This window comes from Lytechinus pictus, chromosome 2 (assembly GCF_037042905.1).
Source record: "Lytechinus pictus isolate F3 Inbred chromosome 2, Lp3.0, whole genome shotgun sequence".
In the NCBI taxonomy this organism is placed as follows: domain Eukaryota; kingdom Metazoa; phylum Echinodermata; class Echinoidea; order Temnopleuroida; family Toxopneustidae; genus Lytechinus; species Lytechinus pictus.
Window position 1 is genome coordinate 47,374,499 of NC_087246.1, and position 25,143 is coordinate 47,399,641.

The 25,143-nt window shown below is 34.9% G+C and overlaps 2 protein-coding genes across 3 annotated transcripts; both read left to right on the forward strand.

The window, feature by feature from the left end:
* The first annotated feature begins 758 nt into the window (after positions 1 to 758).
* LOC129254140 (plasmanylethanolamine desaturase 1-like) lies at positions 759 to 10,958 on the forward strand. Of its 2 annotated transcripts, XR_010292631.1 has the most exons (4): positions 759 to 880; positions 4,233 to 4,324; positions 4,859 to 5,544; positions 6,626 to 10,958. XR_010292631.1 is itself a non-coding variant. In XM_054892597.2 (3 exons), the coding sequence occupies exons 1-3, from the start codon at positions 799 to 801 to the stop codon at positions 5,336 to 5,338; spliced, it is 654 nt and encodes a 217-aa protein (XP_054748572.2). In that variant the 5' UTR covers positions 759 to 798; the 3' UTR covers positions 5,339 to 10,958. The 2 variants fall into 2 exon arrangements, 1 of the variants encoding a protein (XP_054748572.2); XM_054892597.2 differs by having other exon boundaries at positions 4,859 to 10,958.
* A 613-nt stretch (positions 10,959 to 11,571) lies between these two features.
* On the forward strand, positions 11,572 to 24,731 carry LOC129271285 (pre-mRNA-splicing factor SPF27-like). The gene is made up of 6 exons (XM_054908667.2): positions 11,572 to 11,758; positions 16,476 to 16,639; positions 17,003 to 17,164; positions 18,949 to 19,042; positions 20,266 to 20,303; positions 21,784 to 24,731. Exons 1-6 carry the CDS (start codon positions 11,684 to 11,686, stop codon positions 21,998 to 22,000), a joined length of 750 nt encoding a protein of 249 aa, XP_054764642.2. The 5' UTR covers positions 11,572 to 11,683; the 3' UTR covers positions 22,001 to 24,731.
* Positions 24,732 to 25,143: the final 412 nt, after the last annotated feature.

Genomic DNA, 25,143 nt, shown 5'->3' on the forward strand with positions numbered 1-25,143 from the left:
CTTTGTCGCATTGCCAATGGGAGGATCTTCATACATGTAGCATTAGTAATTGCCATATTCAAATGCTCATAACTTTCTCATTCTTTGTCCGATTTTTCTCAAACTTTCTTTGTTCTTATTCTTTGATTTTTCTGTTTCGACACAAGCCTACTTGTTCCAAAGGTTTCGTTCCCCTTTAAATCCAATCAAAGTAATTTAACAATTTTTTTCAGGTCATTGAAGCCTCTGAAATGTCCCATACATAATGCGCGCGAATTGTTGGACTTGCCACTATACTTAATTTTTGTAATCATTTATGCTATTTCAAAATGAGTTATCTGTTTTTGTAATATTTATTGACTTGTGGAAAACAAATGAATGAATGTGATGGTGTGAAAATATTGTACATGTACTGTAGGTGGAGGTTCTTCTGCCAGAAGAATTTACATAAGATCTGTATCAAAGCAACTTTACACAGGAGGCGATCTAAGCCTACTTGTATATCAAATTGACCAAAAAATGCAAACATAGTCATTTCGCAGCCAGATGGAATTACTAATTAACAAATTCATGATGTCTTTACCATTTGTCTGATGAAGTTAAAAAAAAGACTTCTGAGTTGAATTTTTGTTTTCCTTGTAAGTTAGACCTTCTCTTCTCAGTTTTTACCCCTCACTAAATTGTGTTCATGACTCCCTTTGTAAATGACATCCATTTTATAATGGACTTTAATTTTTATTTCAATTCCATTTGAATTTCATTTCGAATTTTATATTTCCAGGAAAGCGAAGGCAAGAGATCACATGTGTTATTCTCTGTATGACTTTGACTCTTATGGCTACTTGTCAGCTTGTTTTTCACTTCAGACTGGATAATTGGATGGTTCCGTTCATAGCTGCAGGTAAGAAAAGATCAGCAGTCCATGATACAAAACTTCATTTTTTTTTCCATTGTAAAAGATTTGTTTTGCTATTGCCACTAGACCTTTTTTTTGTCAGAAAAGATCATTTGACCATGTGCATCAAACATCCAGATCCTACATTTTGAAATGTCATCTTAACTCTGAAGTACAGTTGAGGCCAAAAGTTTACATACACCCATGGAATTCATTGAAATTTGTTCGCTTGCTAAACATTGTACAATTTACTATATCTTCAGAAATATAAATACTACCATGACGAATTTGGTATAGAATGAAAGAGCATATTAAGCTCTTTCACATGATTGGGATGCCGTTGGGATTAAAGAATATTTCAGGTGAAATTTTCTTATTTTAAGGAAAAAATTACTATTCATGCCAAATGTATTCTATTGTTTGTTATTATATTTTCAAACATTGTTTCATGAAAATATATAAACTCAAATCTATGATTCCTATTACATTTTCTATCATATGTCACCACTGAACAACAAAAAATTGTAATCTGAAATGTTTGTGTTAAGAAGTAACCAGCATAAATATGAAAAGTTTTTGTCAGGTTTTTATTTCTAATTTGTCTAAAATATGAAGATTCTTGGGGAAAAAATGACATCTAAATATTTTTCAGCTCCTGATGACAAAGCGATGTGATGAAGGTGCATGACATACTCATTTGTTTGATATCAAATTCGTCATGATAGCATATATATTTCATAAGATACAGTAAATTTTATAATGTTTGGCAAGTGTCAACTTTTGTTTGAATTTTTTTAGTGTATGTAAACTTCTGGCCTCAACTGTATATATGGATTTATTTCATAAAACTAGGACATAACATATACCAAGTCCCACTGATCATCTTGCATTATTTGTAGGTAAAATGATTTAGGTAAAACTAAAAGGTCATAGTGTCATCATGTTGTGGTAGGAACATTGAACTCTTTTGGTCTTTGATGTCATCATAACTTTGAAAGTATATGGATCTACAGTGTGTTTCAGAAAAAAGGTATTCCAAATCTAGAGGGCTGATATTCGAATCATATTTCATTTCTTGAAATTATTCTGCATGGATGTGAAAGAGAAACTCCTCAGCTTTCCATTGATACCATGTACCTATTGTGTCATGCATGACTGAATCAATTGATGTTGAAGACAACAGGTGCAGATACCACTTTTTCCACCTGTCGATTTCAGCCCTGCAAATCATCAAGATCTTGCAGAGGAGTTGCAAACACCTTGTCTTTTAAATGTCCCCAAAGAAATAATCACAGGGCATGATGTCATGCGGTCGTGATGGCCATTCTACGTCATGGTTTAGGGCAACAACTTGATGTCCAAAGAGATCTCTGAGTCTATCATGAATGATGTTGGAACGATGGGCAGGAGTGTCGTCCTGAATCCACCGAAGATGCCTGTACACTCCTCGAACCTGTCTCAAAATGTTTGTCCAACAGTGGTATGATCTCCTCGTTAATCATCTGCAAGTACATTTGCCCATTTATATTCCCTTGAAGGAAAAAAAGGTCCAATCAAAAGATTGTTACAAACTTAGGCATCGATGAAAGTATTTACATTCAGCATCTGGGCTATTCCACGGTTACCCACGTTACATTTGGAGACACCTTGACTCATACTTGGAGCTGTAACTCCATTATTATTGATAAGAACTAAACATCTCTTTATCACAACAAAGTACGCAGTCTGACTATCCTTTGTATAAAAACAAAACTTGGGAAACTTTCTTATGCTCCTGGCAAATCTTTGAAATATGTTGGTTACTCATGTTACATGATTTGGACATTCATAAAATGAAATGTCGACATAAGTGAAAAGAGTCCTCATACAAGGCTTTTATGAAAGTTGATTATCCATTTCAAAGAAGTATTTCAGGGAAACAAACTTTGTATATAATTAGCAAAAATAAAGAACACATGGTTTTTACTAGGGGTGCAGATAAAGTGGTTACTCACATTACGGTTACTCACATTTCATTTTGTCCATGTATGGTCAACAACATAAATGTCACTAAAAATTCAATAATGTGTGTAAGATTCATGTTTCTGTTTCTGTAATAATATGAGTAGGATTTCAGACACCAGTTTATGTTTAAAGGTAACATTCTGAATGAGTTTCCTCCTCTCTTTTACTTATTGTTCAGTATATTGGTAATGTATTCACTAAACTGTACGAGATCTGGCTTGGGCTGTGTAAATCAAAAAAATGTAAAACAAATGCATTCCATTTCTTGCCTCAAGCCCTCAAAGAACCAGCAATAAGTATAAGTAAGGCAAACACAATTAAAATGTACAGTTCAGATGGGCTATACAGTACAAACTACAAAGACACATTGAGCTCATGTCCACCAACCTATGGAATTGCCCATCTGTCCTTTCATCAAGTTTTAAAAAACTTGGAAAAAGTGGTATCTGCATCTGTTGTCTTCAACATCAATTAATTTGGTCATGAGTGACACAACTGGTACAAATAGGGTATCAATGGAAAGCTGAGGAGTTTCTCTCTCATATCCAACTAAAATAATTTTATAGAATTAAACAGGCTTTAAATATCAGCTACCTAGATTTGGATTACCTTTTTGCTGAAACATGCTGTAATCATGAAACCTCTGAAACACCAATTTCAGGTTCTTATGACATTTTGTGTTAAAAAAATAAATTCATAGTAAAAAATATCTTATCAATTTATAACAATCAAATTAAACATTATAGTGGATTTTGAACATATTTTTAAAATATATCTTGTACACTGTATAATCACTTATTATTATAAAGTACTTATTGTTATCATAATCATCATCATTATTGTCGTTGGACTGTTGTTATTGTAGTTATTGTCATTATGGGCATTTCAGAACATAAAGAATACAGATTCAAAGATACATAAACAAATAATTCAAAAGAACAATAATTACAGCAACGCGACGAGGAAAATAACACCTGGGTGATATGTACATGTAGTTGGATACGCTGTCTGGGTATAGAAGATGTGAACTTATGATAATAATAGCTGGATGTATGATAAGGCGCCTTTTGCCTGAAAATACAAAGTGCTCCTTTTATTATCCCGCTTTAGCTGTGCTGCCCATACATGTAGGCCCCCAAGCATTCAAGGGATTTCTTCCTACTGGGTACCCATTCACCTCACCTGGATTGAGTGTAGCACAATTTGGGTAAATTTCTTGCTGAAAGAAAACAGGCCATGGCTGGGAATCGAACCCGTGCCCTTCAGATTGAGGATGAGAGTCATTACCTCTAGACCACAACACCCCCACATAACTTAGTTGTCTTGTTTTCTTTTCTTTGATTCTAATTTGCAGTTGGAGGAATATTAACAGCAGACTTCTTTTCTGGATTAGTGCATTGGGCAGCCGACTCATGGGGATCAGTTGAAATACCTGTTTTTGGAAAGGTAAGTCAGCAATAAATTACCATGATCGTTGGAGCTGGATGTACATGTTACCTTTCCTTTGCAAAGAAAGCTACATCCAGCTTTCCTCAAAAGTGATTATCTAAAATCAACTATATAGGAAGACAGTGCTATTTATAGTTCTCCACATAAAAGAAATTTGGTATGAAAACACCCACAAGTGGCAATTAATTTTTTTGCGCATACACAGGTACTCAAAATAATTGATGATTCATTATAAATCTCTGGGCTGTAGTGAAAATAGTGGAAGGGGGACAGAAAATAGGAAAGGGAAGAAATGTGTTTAAAAAATAATAGGTTTATATCTATAACACCTATATTATTCTATTGAGAAAAAAATTATGCCATCTTTTGGTCATCTTGAACCCTCCCCTCCCCCTACCAATCAAACATATCCTGATGTCACCCCTGACCATATGTGGGTTGGAAAAAATATCAGCTGGCACTAACAAACAAATATGAATGGAATGGTACATTACATTTTGCTTGATGCTTTGATTCAATGTTCCCCTACAGGCTTTCATCAGACCGTTCAGGGAACACCACATTGACCCTACAGCCATCACCAGGCACGACGTCATTGAAACCAATGGTGATAACTGCATGTTGTCTCTCATTGGCCTCGTCCCCCAGACCTACATCCTTTACGCCAGTTCCACAGAGACCATCCACCAACACTATGCCTGGCATTGCTACTGTCTCCTGTTAGCCATCTTCGTTACACTCACAAATCAGTTCCACAAGTGGTCTCACACCTACTTTGGTCTACCCGGATGGGTCCAGCTCTTGCAGCGTTACCATGTCATCCTGCCATGTCGTCATCATAGGATCCACCACGTCGCCCCCCATGAGACTTATTTTTGCATCACCACCGGCTGGCTCAACTACCCGATGGAAGCTGTCGGTTTTTGGACTGGGCTAGAATCTATAATCACCTCCTTAACTGGTGTCTCTCCTAGGTCGGATGATTTGAACTGGGCTAAGAAATCTAATTAATCATACAACATGCAGATTTTTCATTTCCTTCTTTTCAATAAAATCTTGGAAAATGTACTTTGTCAGGGAATTATTTGAATCAGCATGTGTTCTGTACAGTATTTGAATTGTATTTTTTTTAACAGGAAAATTTGTAATTTATAATTGCATCAAGAATTTAAATTATCAATATATTAATCATTATGATCATTATTATTTCAGGAAATGTGCATGAACTACATACAGTCAGTCCGCAAGCCCCTGTGTTAATGAGCAAATGAGCAAGATTTATCCAAGTCCTCTCGTGGCTGAATTCATGTCCCTGCAAAATCTCGTGAATTGTGAGACTTTCTTTCTCAAAGAATTTAACCACTTTCTCCTTGAGTAATATTGATTATTTTTGTACCATGGGCAGAGTAAATGTTACCCTTTTATATTAGTCATTTCTTTTGAATGAAATATTTTGATAAATAAGTGAATTTTTTACCTGAAAAGATGCATCAAACAGAATTTTCTTCCTCTGTTTTCACTTGCAAATTTTGCAAAATTTTGTGTTTTAGGCACCAACATTATTTATATCATCAGAAAGCTCAAACTCTATACTTTCTTACAATGCCACTCTTGATATGTGGCATCTTTTAGATGGGTCAGCAGCCAGTTATATCCATCAAGATGCAAGACGAGATTTCTGAAATTTCTGAGTAACATAAAATCCAGAGTTCTGATTGGCTGAATACTGTTTTCAAAACAAACAGGCGCGGGTAATTTGAAGAGATTACCACATGGTGAGTGTGACCTTGCAGAGGCCCAGTGTGGGGAACATTGGAATTTGCGTGGGTGTGTGGTCTATGACCAATCAGAGCGCAGTATTCTTGTTTTTGAGCTGCAAAATGTACTTGGCCTATGAAAAGCTGGCTGCTGACCCATCTAAAATACATCTTCTTATAAAAATTATATCATATTAAAGCTTAGATCTTCAGCTTTAGCATGATTTAAAAATCATTTGTGCCTAAACAGAAATTAAGTGTGAAAACAACAACTTTTGCTGCATGAAAAAAAAATATTTTGTTTCATGTTTTAGATCAAAAGTTTTTCCTATATTACAACATTCTTTTAAAAATCCAAACACATGACCTAAAAGAATTATTCTTCTTCTTTACAAAGATACCAAAAACATGAAATTTGGTCAATATTTAGAGCAGCAATGGCCGAATAAAAAGAGGTGTTTTGGTTCGCACCAAGCTCATTAACTATGCAAAAACCCTCTTGTCATGAATATCACTTGGATAAAAGAAGCTACTTTTTCAGGGCTTGCGGACTGACTGCATACATGTAGTCATCATTTGTATGGAGTTATTACGTGTGTTGAGGAAAGAAAACTTTTATTCATTTGATAATGTACGTGTAAATTTGCATTAAAAATGAAATAGATGTTATTTTTGCTATTGCAAGGTGTTGTATATTGATGTGTAATATGCTAGAACGTGTGGAATACCATAATTTACATGATTTACATTAACAACTGCTGTCCAATACCCATGTTACATTGTAACCAATTTAGGGAAAAACAAAACATTCTTGTTAAATGAGACAAAATTGGTATGCGTCTCACTGCAAGTATTTCAATATTTCTTTCAATTTTTGGGGGCCCAAGCAAGATTTCAACAGATGAGCCTACGTTAATAATAATAGGCATTTATATAGCACCATCTATCTAGAAATATTATATTCCGAGGTGCGTTGTTATAATTATTATTACCCCGGCTTTAGCTCGAGCTGCCTTTCAGCGCTCATGCATTCAAGGAATTAATCCTGCCGGGTACCCATTCACCTCACCTGGGTCGAGTGCAGCACAATGTGGATAAATTTCTTGCTGAAGGAAATTACGCCATGGCTGGGATTCGAACCCACGACCCTCTGTTTCATAGTCAGAAGACTTATCCACTGGGCCACAACGCTCCACACGTTGAGGACAAAATTTTGTATAAATTATCGTATAACTTTGTAAAGGTAATACCTAACCATCATCTTGAGTTTGGTTTTAAATTTTAATGCATGAGAATGGCAGGACTAAGCCAGATGCTCTTCCTGTGTCTCCAAGGTATGTGGGTGGCAGGTCTTTTTAGTGATCTATCAATTTGCTTTAATTGTTAATGGATTAAGGCTGGGAAGCTAGACACAGCTATGTACTGTATTGTACTGCTCTTTGCTACTGATGGTTCTATCCAGTGGTGTGAGATAGGCATTTTGATACAGCTACGAACACTATTTCGGTCTGTGAATCCATTTATTCAATGGCAAAAGATGGATTTTCAGTGTGATGAAAGTTGAAAGCCTTACATGTTTTGTTACTTTCATATTTTGAGAAGTATAATGTAAATTTCGAGTGTATTCGTTTTTGTATTTTAAAAGTGATATACATGTTATGTTCTTTTATAGTGGAAACTTAATATTAGTAATATTAATGGATGTGTTCATATTTAAAGTCAAGATATTTCAACTACCTTGTATTTGAATTGATTTTTAGTTTGGCATAGGTCTGCACAAGAGAATGATAACTTTGAAGACCTGTAGATGATATTGCCCTAGACGACATATCACTTCTCACGATAGTGCAAACTTCCAACTTTTTAGGGTTCAGGGGCAAGGGTCATAGCTGTCAATCTAACACCCTTTTTCCCTTTCCTAAGTTTACTATCTTTATGTTAAATGAAGCAGCAGAAAACGAGATATGATTTGTACATCAATTACATGTATTTAATACAATATGTGAATATTACTGCTGGTGAAAATAAAAACAAATTAGTTCTGAGTAGAAGGTTTTTTTTTTAATTGTTTAAATGCTTTTGTAATAGGCCAGTTAGAAACAAACTATTTTCATCTTTCTTAACTCTGAAAGATTGATTTTTGAAAATTGTAGTTCATCATGTGAAAACAACACAAGATATAAAATGTACATTACTGATGATAATCCATGAACTTATTGCTTGTAGAATTACGAAAACAATATTCAAGCTTCTCATAGGCTATGCTCATTTTTCGACTTCCAAAGGTTTGTCAGTTCTCAGGTGGTCTTACAATTTCGTCTTAGATCAGATTTGATTTCCTTTATAAGTCGATTGAAGGATCCTAAAAGCATAAATACATAAAGGTGATTATCAATACAGTTTCTTCGCTTACCCTTTGGTGTAAAAATGTTTATTTTAATCATAGGTGCAATATGTCTGTTTATATTATAATTTCAATATGAATCGACCCAGTAGTGATTACAAAGGTCTATTGATGCTTGCTATGAGGACTATGTAATCAAGAAATTTTTGTCAATTCAATTAAAGTTAGATTTAGGACCCTCTATCACAAGTCTTGTAATCAATCGGAAATTCGCAATTGATAACTGGCGTGATTCTTGCATCAACAAATATTACCTTGCTTTACTTCAAGTCGACTTATCACTTGTAAATTTGCAACTGAAGTTGTAATTATTTTCTTGCAACACCCACTACATGTAGATGTATGTCTTATATATTTCGGCGAATTTCTCTGCAGCCCTGTTTATTTTTGTCATTGATATGATCGACACAATGCAGGATTAGCTTGTTTTAAACTCATATTGACTTGCTTGCATTGTATTGGTTTTACAGAGATACCTTCAAACTATAGATAGATACATGTTCTCTGAGAACGATGGCAGTTGAAACTGTAGAAATTCACCTTGTGTAACTCGATAACCTTTTCAGCAATCTGTTCTGTTAAAGTATGGATTTAGTTTTTGTGTTTAAAGATATCTTGCTGTTTATTATTTTTTTGTATCTTTATGTTAAAAACATTGTAAGATAAGATAAGGATTTCAAAGATTTATTGACTTTACTGATTTGATTTGTTTTTGTATTGTCTTGTTGGTTGAGGTTGTGTTTCCTAAAGTTCATAATGCTGAGATAAGGATTCCATATTTATCTCTGTATACAGTTTACAGTTAATGTCGTGTTTCCACTGCCAGGTTTGGCAATTAGATCATGTCATTTTAAATATTCAAGCTCTAAATTTGCTATTTTTGTGATATCCTAATATGGGGAAAGTGAAATTATTTAAACCCCAGTGGAGTGTTTCATAATAGTATTTGTCATATGTTTTATCCCGTGAAATCTGTTTTATCCAACTGTAACCATAGTAACAGACAGCTAAATTTCTTAGCCAATCTTAATCCAGAAAAGTGATGGACCAGACAACATGTCAGAGAAATGTTGATGAAACACATGTACATGATTTACTTAAATAAAACGACTATGAATTATTTGTAAGGTTTAACTTTAGCTTGGGTATAACTTACCACTTTGAATTTTGCTTTATAGACATGTCTTCTTCTTCAGCATAATTTTGTGATCTATCATCCTTATTCCTAAGAGTGAAGATTCAAAAGCTTACAGGCTCACAGTCACACTATGTATGGTTCACATATGGTTCAGTAAGATTCAGCATCAAATGCTTATGCAGCTGATTACATGTGTTCATGAAGTAGTAGATTATAAAGTAGAAATTTGCAATTATGACGTCACAGTACTAGGTTGAATCTCTTGGGAGAAAATTCAACTCAAAACTGATAGATGATGTGTTTTGCATATAATGTTTTGAAGTGCTGCTTGAGCCTGCTTCAGTTGTTGCTATTATTTCACGATTGGAATTACTCCAAACTGGGTGGTATTTCATAAAGCTGTCTTTGTGCGTTAAGCTACGCATGACTACGCATAACTGGAACATGTTCTTAGGTGCTCAGTCAGTTACATGTGATATATCATTTAGCCTAAGATAGGGTCACCAGTCATGTGTAAACAACTGCAGTCGTCCCAAGATTAATTGTCAAAGTACATGTACATGTGCGTCTTAGATATATTCTAACTAATTGAACGAAATAAATACAAGTGTGATGATTATTGATGCATTGTGATTTACGCGTAGATGACGACAGAAAGGTCCGAAAATATGCATTATCGCACTTCATGATATATTATCTTTAATGCATGACTGATCAGTCACAATTTGCAACTAGGTGAAAAACAAGGCTATTATTATCTCTTCCATATGAAATCAATTAACTGTGTATAATGACAGCCAGGTTAGAAGTTTTTTGACTTCAGCATCTTCTCCTTTTACTGCGTTTTATATGTATAGTGTTCAAATAATTCCTGTATACACTGTATATGTCGTACATGTACATTGTAAGCAAGCAGTGAGTGTGAAATAGGTAGGTGTGTCTGAATTATTTTCATTTTGGTAATATGTCATGGTTTACTTATAGGGATATCAGAAAAAATTACAGGACATTATTATAAAAACTAAATTCTAAATCACTTACATTTGCAGGTGTACATGTTAGAGTTCAAGAATTATGTCTGTGAATCTTCACGAAATTACATATGATGTCAATTTTGTTAACTTTGTATACCAAGTGATGGCTGTCACTTTTTAATGGAAAGAGGTATAATTATCTCTGTGGTGTCATTATTTATTATGATAGATTTATAGCAAAGCACAGGGTGCATCTATATTGATTGTAAATGTACCGTTTGTGTTACATTGTGCAAAGCACTTAAGTGGCCGGGGGATACTGGACGTCTTGTAAATAAAGACTGATCAATCATAGCAATACCTGATTTTCCTCATTCTTTGTTAAAGTCTATCTTTTGCCTGTTTCAGCACCCCCCCAAAAAAAAAAAAATTTGTGAATGTCACTATTCCAATTCATTATTAGATCATATTAATGAATGTGTCCCAAAAATGGTCATACACAGAATATTTTCAGGGGGGGGGGGGCAAAGATGCATACATTTTTTTAAACACTCCAAAGTGATCGGGGGCAAAGCAACCAACCAAGCTTGTCTTCGGGGCACTTATGCATTTTTAAAAGTGAAATTGAAGGATTTTGTGCACACTGTTGGTGAATTTTGTGATCACTTTGAGTAAAAAAATGCAAGTTTTAATTTTTTTAGGGGGGGAGGCAAACCATAGGAATCGCGAGCGTTGAGTGACAGTTAAGTTCTGAGCTAAGGCTTAATTGCAGGGATTTTTGTGGACAAAATTGGAAAATCAGTAGACTGTGGTAATTGAGGTTAATCTCCATAATCTCAGATGCATCTGAGGCTCACGATTTTTCAATTTTGTCAGAAAAATTGGCGAAGACCGCAGAATTATGATTTTTTTTCTCTTCAAATTTTGCCCAAAGAAAGCCTCCCCCCATCAAAATTATCCCTCATTGTAGCGCCCTCTATTCCAGCTGTAGCGCTATGCGGCGTTTTCACTTTTTGTAGTGCAAACGGGATGCTTGAAAGCCTTGATTTCGTCGGCCTCTTTCGTAATTCTAACTGAGAAAATATGGCGGGAGAAGTAATAGTTGATGCCTTGCCCTATGTCGACCAGGGATACGATGAACCAGGAGTCAGAGAAGCGGTTGGTATTTGGAATAATCTCTTTTTTTGGGGGGTCGTCTTTGCCTTGGCAAAACTAGACTGCGAGCGAAAGTGACTTCGGTCCCAGGTATTAATTTTGGTGTTTAGTTTTCAACTCGAGGAACAATTCTGTGACTGTGTCTTGGAGTGTGAGTGACGTGGACCTAGCCAGGAGACTCCTAGCACTAGTGACTCCTAGAGAGTAAAAATCATTTACTAGCGTATGCTTGTACTCTCCACGGAGCCAGGGATGGTGTTAACCCCATTCATGTGCGTGTACCGGGAAAAAACTGAAAGTGAAACTGAAGCCTATTCTAGCTCGGGGGCGAAAGTTTCAATTTTTTCGTGGTAGAACTGGTACACGCAAATGAATGGGACACAAAAGTCAAAAGTCACAATCCCTGGCTCCGTAGAGAGTAAGCATACGTTAGTCGTTAGCAAATGATTTTTACTCTCTTACTAGTCTTAGTCTTAAGACTCTAAGTCTAGACTAAGTTAGACTGAGAGAATGAACTGCAGCCACTCACACGTATATTGCGAGGTTAGTATTACTCACTCACACAACATGCGAGGTTAGTATACTAACCTCGCACAACACATGTGATTTCATAGTGCATTTTGACGTTTTCATTCATCACACGAATGTGAGGGACTAAACTACGCCAAACCTTTCAATATTTCTCCACTATGTTAATCTTGATCGTATGGTTTACTTTAAGTAGGGTGTCTGAAGCCACACTGAAAAGTGTCAGCATAAAACAGGCTAATTTAGGGAAAATATGGCACATTTTTTCGGGGAAGTTCAGGCTACTAGAAAAATGTGATCTGAATTGATTATTAACTTGTGTTTGGCATGTATGGAAAGAGAAAATTCAGGGGCTCCTTTTGACAGTAAGGACAAGTTTATATGATCTTTTTAAATAAGGATTTAGAGATAAATTGCAAACCCTGGCCTTATTTATGTGTGTGTTGAGATTGCCATTTCTCCATGCGTTTTCTATGGGAAAATGAAATTTCTGTTTTGCACAATTTTTTTCACTTTGTCGCAATTTTTCATTGTGATCTGGTTTCAAAATCTTTATAAAAATCATACCATCAGATAGAGCATAAAAAATCCTATTGGACTCTTTATGGACAAGTTTTTGGCATTAATAATAAATTTATAACAGCTCTCGGAAGCTAAAAATTTGGATTTGTGTGTGTCCATTTCTTAACTACACAGTCTATGGCAGAGAAATGCTGAAAATTTACCTAATTTCATTCTTCTTTTTTGCAGCCAATAATTGGATTTTTTCCAAAATGTTACATTTCTGTCAGTCTGAAGGTCATTTCTCTTCAAATTCACAAAGAAAATGTGATATTTTCTTGAAATAAGAAAAATAATTTTTTTCTCCAGACACCCTACTTTAAGGTTATTTGAAAAAGAAATTATAAATTATTTATTAAAGTGTTTTTATCGCTTACCTCCAAATCTCAACCAGGATACTTCGCTCGGTCCGTCCTTAGTCATCCTTCGTACTGCGGTGGAAATTACGCAAACAACAATCGAAATGCGAAATTTTCCTATCGAATATTCTCGATTCAAGTCGTCGGCGCATAATAGGAAATTGTACCAAAAATCAACATAGTTCTCTATTTATTCAAACAATTTTTTCTGGGGTGCACTTGACCTTTAAGAGATTTTCCAATGAAAATATTACATGGAACTTGGAAATACAAATCATAATTTGGTTGAACAAAATGTTTTCTGTTAAAGTATAAAACAGAAGAGGAACATATCCTTCACGTATTTTTATATCCAAAATATGTTGCCTTAGTATGGAATAATCACAATGACATAAAATGAAAATGGGTAAAGTACCTTCCTAATGATCATTGAGATTTCGCCTATGGAATCATTGTTTAATAATTTTCAAAGCTTTAAATAGATGAAAATGGTCATTGAGAAAATATACATGAACAAAATGATAATGTCCCGATTGTTTCGCATTACGTGTGTTAGATTGCGGGCGTTTGTGTGTGTGTGTAGGAGGCAAGATATTCGTGTTAATGTTTGCACAAAAAAGGAGAGGGAAAGGAAAAGGGGAGGGGGAAAGGTAGAGGAGAGAGAGGGAAAAGGAGACCATAAAATAGAAAGAAAACAAAGGAAAGGAAGAGGGGAAGGGAGAGAGAAAGAAAAATGGAAAGAGCGAGAAAAGAGTAGGGGAGGGAGAAAGGAAAGAAAAGAAGGGAAAGGAAAAAGGGAGAAAGGGAATGGAGGGGGCGGGAAAGGAAAGGAGAGACAATAAAAGACAGATCAGGGGAGGGGGAAAGTAGAGGAGAGAGAGGGAAAAGGAGGCCATAAAATATATATAGGTCTCCTCATCATGGTTATAAAAAGTGCTCAGAATGTTTTATTTTCAAGTCCTTGTATCAGAATTTTCAGCTCGGGCAGCTCTATCGCATTTTGATTACTATCCTGTTGATTTATTTACTTGAACAAAATATTTAAAATGTCCAGCTTTTAGAACAGATATCAAAAAAAGGTATTCACCTTTGATCATAGATGAGGAAGAAGAAAAAAGTGCAAAAAAATAGGAAACAAACTAACGAATTAATGTGACATAATTTTTCTTCATTTCAAGGCGACTCTTTACATTTCATCATCGCTGATGGCGCTACAATAGAAAATACCGCTTGACAGCCAAAAAAAAACAGAAAGAGGAAAATAATGCTGAGCGTCTAAAACGCAGCTAGCAGTACAAGCTGCAGAACAGTAAACAAACATCTTGTGAATAATATCGCGCGCCCTCTTTAAGCAAAAGTTTACAACCACGATGACCCTGCGGTATCTATGTGAAGATCACGAGAAAATGCTTTTTTTTTCTTAAAAACACACCAAAGAGAAGACAAGAAACGATCCATATGGTTCGGTAAGTGTCATAGCACAATTAGAAATATTATTTTAAAAGGAATGGCATAGTTATTTTAGTAAAAAGGGTGTGAAAAATTTGCGTGCACCATGTGCATATGAATCCTTCGCACGCGAGATGCATTGATCCCATGAGTGAGTATTACTTAGTATACTAACCTCGCACCATGAACCGCGTTTGGCAGTGGATTTCTAACTAGTGGGTCGCGCGTGCTGGGATCCCACTTCTGGTGTCCACTGTCCACAACACACGACTTATGACTATGGCTTGATTTTTCTGTGCGCGGCGGCATGTAATGAACACTTGGGCATGTTTGGTGACTGCAGCTGAGTCAGTGCACTTTTATTGTGTGTGCGTGCATGCGCGATCGGGCTTTGTACTACATGTAAATCAAATGACTAAGAATCTGTTTCAGTGTGACCTATGGTAAGGAGTCCTAAAGCACGCTATGCACCACTCATTGCACATGCAATTTCAATGGCAAATTGCGCAGTACTGTGTGGAACTGTGACTGCAGTGTGACGAGTTCACAATTCCTGTTCAATTATTTTAAAGAGGCTGCAATAAAATCATAAAATGCAGAGAAAACTTGCAAATGTTAGTAATTTTGGAGCTGTTTCTATTCACTTTAATTTCATATTTTCATACTATTTCGTTGCATGATAAATTGAGTGCGTAGCTTTAAGACCCCCTTCACCATCAGGCGACGAAAGCAAGATGTGTTCGGAAAACATAGCAGGATTTTTGTTTTTGTGAGGTTTACAGAGCTGCCAAGTAGTACGATTTTTCCGTATTTAGTACGTTTTTGCAACCAAAATACGGCAGTACGTTTTTTCTTTAAAAAATACGTTTTTTGTATTTAAAAAAAAAAAAAAAAAAAAAAAATTATTTTATTTTTTTTACAAAATCGAAATTAATTGAGAAAAATCATCTCTATATGTCTCTATTTCATGAAACGTACACAAATATAGTTATATTAGATCAATGTAATTTCAGGTAACTTTTTTTTTTTTTCAATCATTTTGTAAAAACCAGGGTGAGATATACACAAGTTTCAATGTTTTTTTTTTTCATCTGCAAGAGCAGTGCACATTTTAGCTTGCATGCAGCTTGAGCGCCGTGATGGGCGAGTGCGCCAAGCATTTTATTATGAAATACACTTTTTTGGGGAAAAATACAAAATATTTATCTCACACAGTAAAAATACTGATTTTTTTGTCAAAATACTGATTTTGGGAGATAAGAATACTGAAAATGCAAAATACAACTTGGCAGCTCTGGGTTTATGATATTTTCTTCTCGGTTAATGATCTTTATAAATTAGAATATTTACCACAAATTAGAGTTAGACAATCCGTTCATATATTAAAATTGCCATAATTTTTATCATTTGTAAACAAAGTGCGTAGCTTTAGGTCCTCCTATCATATAATTTACTACCGTAATTACTTTTCCATTGGGAAAGGGCATTGATATTCTTACTTAAAAATACTTTATTTCAAGAGGAAAGTTTTCATATATAATATTTGACGGGATCTATTGACACTAACTTTAATCTTATAAGATTTGTGTAGACTTAAGTTAAGTATTAAGTTTGTATTTTCAAAGTTGAAAGTTAAGACCGTCCATCAATTGTGAACTAACACGGATGCATGCTATGCCATCGTGCTCTGCACATCGGGGGCTTATATAAAGTATGCAATTGTATCAAGACTGGAGCTTTGATTTCTACCAGTTCTAGGATCAATTGCTAATGCCAGAAATGTTGCTTGGGTTTTATTGGAATTGTGTCATTTCTCTTTGCAGGCTTATGCCCTTGTAGAGGAGGAGACCAGGAGATATCGTCCCACCAAGAACTACCTAGAGCATCTGCCAGCCATTGACAGCACTCCATTTGTTACTGAAGTTTTGAAGAATGAATTCGAAAGGATGGCCATGAGGCAGCCCATGGATATGTTAAGCATGAAAAGGTACGAGTATGGTGTTGATGATGTTTACCAGGGTACATAATTAAAAGTAGGGAGCAAAGTAATTTTTAGGTCTATATCAAGTTTCAGGAAGCTTATGAGTGGGGGATTTGCAGCCCTGGGTTATTGAATTTGAAAGTTTGTGTATGCTTAATTAGGTGTGCTAAATTGGAAGACAAGTTTTATTGACAAGAAAAGAGCAGATCGCAGTTAAAGTCTAAAATTTCCCATTTTATGATTTCCATCAAATTATGTATCATATGGGTAATTAGATTGTCTTAATCTGCATCAAGTACATCTACCAGTGCTTCTTTACTAAAGAGGTTTTTGAAACCATTTTCTAAACTTGCTTCTTATCCTCGAAAGATATGAGTTGCCTCCCCCTCCCATCGGACGCCAGAATGACATCACAGCCTGGGCAGAGTGTGTCGAGAACTCCATGGCGCAGTTGGAACACCAAGCCGAAAGAGTGATCAACCTTGAACTTCTACAAAACTATGGCAGCCATGCCTGGAGGGCGCACAATGAGTAAGATTGTGAACTTCATTGATTTTTATGCCTCCACAGTCAGTCCGCAAGCCCTGAAAAAGTAGCTTCTTTTATCCAAGTGATATTCATGACAAGAGGGTTTTTGCATAGTTAATGAGCTTGGTGCGAACCAAAACACCTCTTTTTATTCGGCAATTGCTGCTCTAAATATTGACCAAATTTCATGTTTTTGGTATCTTTGTAAAGAAGAAGAATCATTCTTTTAGGTCATGTGTTTGGATTTTTTAAAGAATGTTGTAATATAGGAAAAACTTTTGATCTAAAACATGAAACAAAATATTTTTTTTCATGCGACAAAAGTTGTTGTTTTCACACTTAATTTCTGTTTGGGCACAAATGATTTTTAAATCATGATAAAGCTGAAGATCTAAGCTTTAATATGATATAATTTTTATAAGAAGATGTATTTTAGATGGGTCAGCAGCCAGCTTTTCATAGACCAAGTACATTTTGCAGCTCAAAAACAAGAATACTGCGCTCCGATTGGTCATAGACCACACACCCACGCAAATTCCAATGTTCCCCACACTGGGCCTCTGCAAGGTCACACTCACCATGTGGTAATCTCTTCAAATTACCCGCGCCTGTTTGTTTTGAAAACAGTATTCAGCCAATCAGAACTCTGGATTTTATGTTACTCAGAAATTTCAGAAATCTCGTCTTGCATCTTGATGGAAATAACTGGCTGCTGACCCATCTAAAAGATGCCACATATCAAGAGTGACATTGTAAGAAAGTATAGAAATTGAGCTTTCTGATGATATAAATAATGTTGGTGCCTAAAACACAAAATGTTGCACAATTTGCAAGTGAAAACAGAGGAAGAAAATTCTGTTTGATGCATCTTTTCAGGTAAAAAATTCACTTATTTATCAAAATATTTCATTCAAAAGAAATGACCAATATAAAAGGGTAACATTTACTCTTGCCCATGGTACAAAAATAATCAATATTACTCAAGGAGAAAGTGGTTAAATTCTTTGAGAAAGAAAGTCTCACAATTCACGAGATTTTGCAGGGACATGAATTCAGCCACGAGAGGACTTGGATAAATCTTGCTCATTTGCTCATTAACACAGTGGCTTGCGGACTGACTGTCCACGGGCAAAGTGAAAATAAACACTTTTTTATGAATTTCAGCTGAAAGAACATTTTGTATTGACTTTGTACATGCAATCACGTTTTCCAACAATTTTGGGTCTAAAATGCTTACACTTAATGTTGCATAATTTCGTAGTTCTTAACTGCATACCCGGGAGTCACAAATTTGCTCTAAAAAATTGCGCGAGATTTGAAAAATGTTGAAGAGGCCATTACAACCTCCCCCCCAGTATTAAAGATCTTATATCTTTTGCCAGCATTAAACTTAGTAGGTTAACATTCTTTCACTCATTACATCTACATCATGCTAAAATCACTTTAAAACCAAGAACAATAGACTCTAATATGACAAGATTACACAACCAGTGCTGGCCGCACAGAAACATTGGTAGCCTAACAGTGTGCTAACAGTAAGCCCAGTCACATCTTTGGATTTTTAAGTCAAAACATTTATTTCAATGTGTAAGTAATGCATTGTTGTAACATAAGGCATCGCTGCCAAATTACCGGTTGTAACAGGGCCTCTGTTAGCGCATTGTTAGCACTAACAACGTTTCTGTGCGGTCAGTACATATTGTCTTGGGACTTGTTGAAAGGTGGTAGTCTTTTTTTTCTATGTGTAGTAATTTTTCTTGTGTCTGTTTGTTTAAATTTTTAACCAGCATTCTGGTGAAGATGGTAGAAGGTGCCCAGCATCAGCTACAAGACATCAAGAAACAAATCCAGGAGGTCAATTGGAAAAGAAAAAACAAACAGGTGTGCAAAACCTTTAAAAGTAAAAGCATATTCTAAGAATGGTAAAAGAAAATGTGAAATTAACAATGGTCACATGGGGTGTGCATTCTCTGGCATTTAGCAGAAAGTGCACAAAATTTAATTGTATTATGTATAAAGGAGTTTAAGGTACTATTTAGTCCATTTTTAAACTAAATGTAGCATTGAGGTGGTGTAGATTGGTGAAAAAGTGTTTTCTTATCCACATGGACCTTTTCACTTAGTTAATGAATTTATTTACATGTGATATTTAATTAGTAATATTTTCAATTTGTTTGTACATAGTTTTATGATAGTTGCTACTGATGGGCAGGTTGCTGAAGGATAGTAAAATAGTGATAAAAGGCAAACCCACCCCAAACAAAAGTTGGTTTGAATAAAAAGAGAAAATTCAAGCAAGCTGAATACAGAAAGTTTCATCAAAATCAGAGTGTAAAAAAAGAAAGTTATGACATTTTAAGGTTTTGCTTTAATAATTTCACAAAATAGTCCCATAGATTTTTATCTTTGTGCAAATGATATAAGTGATGACTTCTTCCATTCAATATTTTTTTGGTATTTCGTTTAAAAACAAAATATGAAATGTCTTTACTTTTTCCACATTATAATGTGAAATATAGTTTGATTGCACCCTGAACCTTTGGAATACTGGAATTGCCATTTTTGTATTCTAATGTGATTCCATGAAGAGTCTCATTGCCAAAATATGCTAAAAAATGAAAAAGTGTATAATTCAAACAATGAAAATACAAAAGAAATTGCGATGCCATTTTCTCATTTGCATATATTTTGTGAAAAAATATGCAAAATTTTCAAATGAGATTTCTAGTATGCTTGTTTAATTTTTCTCTACTTATTCAAATCAACTTTTTTGCTGGGGGTGGACTTGTCCTTTAAAAAGCTGTTACAAAGTCAGCTATGCATTGACATAACATTGTAAATATTTTAAGCATAGAATGACAGAATATAATGAATTCTGGTTTGATTTGGAATGACTAATCCTGTTAGTTAATACATTTGCTACTCTCCACCCAATGGGTTGACCCGGGTTCACTAATAGCTGAAATTATGTTTTATAGGACAACTTGATATTGGACAGATTATCTCACTTATCAATTGCTTATTTCCCAGTTGATTTCAGCAGACATTGTTAGTAAATGCAAATGAACTTGAATTTTCTTTCACATTTTTGCCTTATAATCCAGACTGCTTCAGGACCAGAACTCGGAAGATTGCAAGAAAGGTAATACTTTATTTTTGTAAATCTTAATGATCATGTTGGTTGGACCGGTAAACAACGGCAAAACCAAACCTCTTGACATTTTTTAAATTATAAATCTTGGAAAATGATAGCTTAAAAATGTGAAATCATTAAATACATAAAAATGATTGATGAAATATATTTCAGGTTGTTCCACAGTCCTGTTTTTTTTTAATAGAACCATTGGGTAGCTCAGCTTCAACTTTTTTTCATTACTTGAGTAACTGTGATCAGAATAGTTTGGGGTATCGAGTGACCAAGGTCTTTAGGGATCAGTACATAATGAAATATCTTCTTACTCTACCCAAATAACAATTTAAGGGTTCAACTTCAAACTTGGTTTATGTTGTGACAAAGATCTGATAAGTTTTTGGGGTCACAAGATAAAGATCACACTGTTTATTCTTTGAAAAGTTAAAAAATTTAATGCAGTAATGTTTTCTGATCTATTGTTGGCAGAGTCAGAGAAATGCCAGTCCAGTGCAAAGACCAGTGCACGGAAAACAAATTATGCAAATCCATTGCTCTTATACTCCTGTGCCATTCCGTTTTGCTAAATATAAAATATGTTTGACATAGTCCAATCTTTATAAGAAGATCTTTCTAAACTTTTCTGCTGGGAAGAAAATAACATAGCGCATTCCTCCAAAGCAGAAGGTCATTTTATGAACAGAAAATGTTGTATTTTATGTGAGTTTTAATAGTAGACTTTAATGATATTAAAAAAGAAAAAATCTGGATTTTGTCAAATAATATAATACAAGGTTTATCCTTATAAATCATATTTGATTTGATATGATTTATTTATTTCCACATTCCAATAACAAAAGTTTATACAAGTGTAATCATTTTTTTCTCTGCATAATCATAAGCAAAAAACCATAAAGAATAACATATGCATACAATACATACATTCTAACAATCTACTTGAAATATATCTATACCTGATAATTTTTTTTTTCCAAATTATTAAAACAAATAGCAGACAAAAATAAATAAATATAACAATATAATACATTTTGGAATGTGGGAGACCTCCATCTTAAGCTTAGAGCTTGAAATTGATGAAGGCCTCGAAAGGAAAGGGGAAGGAAAACCAGATAAACAGTGCAATAATATTTGCAATTGTATTGATTTAATACCATTGCAAATATGATTTATAAGGATAAACCTTATATTATATTACTGTATTTGATAAAATCCAGATTTTTTTTTCTTTTTGAATATCATTAAAGTCTACACTATTTGTTTGTTCAGCTGTCACTGTGGCCTTTCGGGAGAGGGGGTGGGGGCACAGTTACCTCTGGTTTTGAATGACATAACTGGAAATGCTATTGTCGGATTTTACAAGTATACCCACATATTTTGTTATTTTTTGTTATTTTCTATGACTTTAAGTCCATTGAGCAGTACTCCTGTGCATATAATACCAGGTAACATTTCTCTCTTTTTTTCTGTGTAGCTGGGCTGGTTTGGTGTCCAAGAACTACGAGATAGAGAGGGCATGTCTTGAGCTGGAATACGATACCAACAACCTCAAACACCAGGTGGATTCCTTGAAACCCAGTACTGACACACAATATGGACAAGCTAATCGCCAAAACGATGATGTTGATATGGAGGAGAGTGATGAGGATGACGACGACGACGATGATGATGAGTATGCTGCTTCAAGATGATACTGTGGAAGGGATTCTTACAATATTTTGAAATTTTCAGTGTCATTGGACTTTTTGGAGAATGACAAAAGTGGTGCAGTGTAAATTTAGCTTTTTAGCTATTTATTCCCTTCTTTGGAAACAGATGTTCTGAATATTTAGGAGATATATAAAAAGTTTAATTTAACTTGTAAAGATGAAATTTAATTCTGGCTGTAAATTGGAGTAATGGAGTACACTGTCTCAAAGTGATCGATAAATGCTGTGTGTAAAGGCCACCGCACACCTTACGACTGTTTGCGATCCGATTTTGGAACAAATCGCATTTTGCTCATTTTCTGAAAAAGTGAATGGAGCAAATAATTTTATTTGAGGTTAAAATTAATACTAATATAACCATTTTGAAAGATTACAAGCCTTTATTTTAGAGTAAAGGCCAAATTAGTTTCAAATCGTAGGCAATCGTACGACTGCTTACGTCTAGATATTAAATTCACTTTTATTCTAAGAAGGATGATAGCACAGTCACAGATTTGAACACAGGTATTCGTACAATGATTTAGGACATTACACAGTAAGATATTCCAAGTCTCAGTATTAGCATCAAATTCTACTACATTTTATTCTAAATTCGGGTCGCAGACCAATCGTATGGTGTGCGGTCGCCTTAATGTATCTAAGAATTGGGGCTTACTATAAGGCAATGGTATCACCAAAATGGTAGACATATTGACTCTAATCTTGTGAAGATCACATGCACTGCACTCAGATAAGCATGTATGGGACTACACCAATATTGTTGGCCACACACTTCAATTGTCATTTTAATGACCAATCCTTTACACTTGATCATTTTCACATCATATGTCTTAAATATCATGAAAATAATTGGATTGCTCACAAGGATTATTTCCATCTTTCCAATAATTTTCGTTTATCTTTAAGCCTATTTAGATGGGCTTTTTTCAACCAAAATTTTTGATGGGGGATCAGTGGGACCCAACCCCACCACCCCTGCTTCGATCTCGGCTGGAAGAGGTCCGATTAACATAAATTTTGCAAGAGACATGTTGAAAATAAATGCCATTTGTGGTAACGATCTCAAAATGAGTTCGAACAGAATCCAATAAAGTAACCACCCCGGTATTTGTTTGTATTAATACAAATTTATGCCAAATGACTCTGGAAGGAAATATTTGATTACTGAGAAATAAACAAAATAAGCACAGAATTCCATATAATGTGTCCTTTTCCCAGAAATATTAATCCACTGTCCCACGTATGCTTTTTGTCTCGCCCACCAGAGGTGAAGGCGAGACTTAGGGATCCAAATGTCGTCCGTCACAAACCTTATGACACAAAACTCCACAACCGTAAGTCGCTTTTCAACCAAACTTGGATGATAGATGGACATGGGGGACCTGCATTTTATGCTGCAGTCAGAGGTCACATGTTAAGGTCAAAGGTCATTTTCAGGTCAACATTAAAGTTTATGTGCAAGGCTCTTATGACAAGTGTTATTCCATCCCAGTCATTTCACAATGAAGTTTCGATACAATTATGTTGCGTGCCCTCGCAAATTACGATATTTCTGGTTGTTTTCATAAGTGGGCGAGACACAAAATCGCTTTTGCCTTGTATTTAATAGTGATCATACGTTAATGTACTGAAAAATAGATCTGTGATGACCTTGATTTTAATGACTTTCTCATGAAATAATTGTCTGCTGCAACTATTTTTTGCAGCAGCAGCATCATTTTTAGGTACTACACTGTTGTATATTATATGCATGTACTCTCATTTCAATATCATCTTATTGTTGAATAAGGTGTATTCATGGCACATATACATTGTATTGCAAATGCAATTTAAAAATAACCTGGGCTTATAAAGAGCTAAATAGCCTTAAATCTTAAAGAACCAGACTGGACCCCAATCATATATTAACAATTGAAAGCTCATATAATACTAAGCTAAGCAATGCAAGCTTTATGCATCTCTACTGCTTACCAGCTGAGTATTCTACTTCAGAAAAGCTCTAAGCTCTCTACCAGGCTTCGAAAATAGGCTTTCTTGTGCTCTACACTGGCCTCGAAACCGTGACGTCATGCAGTGCTAGAAGCGTTGTGATTCCATAGGTTTGTACGCAGAATAAGCGGTTGATTTTTCACTTTTCAAATTATGCATTCTACTTTCCTTACTTCTATCACATAGAGATATCTTTAGCTGCAAACTTGGACTGATCAAATCTACAGTTTTAGATTATATTTTACCATATTTATTTCCCGCTTATTTTGCGCAGCTTTCCAATTCTATCTGCATTCAGATTAGATTACACATAACAATTTTTCCTGACGTAGCAGTTGTGTCCAATAAGAGTCAATCAAAGAAATCAAAAAGAACTTTGTGAAGACTGAAGAGTTGTATGTTTCCATTCATTTGAGCACAGAATAATTGTTAGTGCCATTTTCCTCTGCAAATTGAAATAAAAATATATAAGCTGGAAAGAAAATCTTTTCTTCGTACAAACCTATGGAATCACAACCCTCCTGACACAATGTGACTTCACATAAATCAATGTGTTCTGTTTATTATTTGATTGCATATTGAGATATTTTGAAAGGAAATAGATGTCAATCATGCTAGTTCATTTTTGTTGAGAACTAGCTTCATTTGGATTAGTTGTAATGAATCCAGTCCTGCTGTAAAAGATTCATTTTTATGTTGTAAATAAATTTCCTATGAAACTGAATCATTGCAGCATTCAACTGTTTTGTCTATTTTCATTTCACTGATTATCATTTTTGTGGTGATCACAGTTAGAGCTACATTTAAAGGGGAATTTCACCCATTGATAAGTTGGTTTGAATAGTGAAAAAAAGATGGAGAAAAATACTGGTGAAGGTTTGATGAAAATCTGTCAAGAATAACAGAGTTATGAATTGCTCAAAGTTTTTTTTATTTATTGACCTTACAGACAAGTAGCTCCTCCATGTGTTATGTAATCTGAGTCCCCCAAAATGTCATTCTCTCAAAAAATTGGAAATGATTTTTACGGTGGATAAATTATTACACACATTTCATACCCAAATCTGCAAGAAAAATATTTGAATTCATGTTAAAAAATATGGAATGTATGGAATTTTTATGACATAATTGCTAAA

Excerpts from the sequence above, each read along its gene's own strand:
- LOC129271285 (XM_054908667.2), top strand. The coding sequence starts at position 11,684 with ATGGCGGGAGAAGTAATAGTTGATGCCTTGCCCTATGTCGACCAGGGA. Across the intron at positions 16,640-17,002 it reads GATATGTTAAGCATGAAAAG|ATATGAGTTGCCTCCCCCTC; the intron begins GTACGAGTATGG and ends TATCCTCGAAAG. Across the intron at positions 19,043-20,265 it reads GGAAAAGAAAAAACAAACAG|ACTGCTTCAGGACCAGAACT; the intron begins GTGTGCAAAACC and ends CTTATAATCCAG.
- LOC129254140 (XM_054892597.2), top strand. The coding sequence starts at position 799 with ATGACTTTGACTCTTATGGCTACTTGTCAGCTTGTTTTTCACTTCAGA. Across the intron at positions 881-4,232 it reads GGTTCCGTTCATAGCTGCAG|TTGGAGGAATATTAACAGCA; the intron begins GTAAGAAAAGAT and ends TCTAATTTGCAG. Across the intron at positions 4,325-4,858 it reads AAATACCTGTTTTTGGAAAG|GCTTTCATCAGACCGTTCAG; the intron begins GTAAGTCAGCAA and ends GTTCCCCTACAG.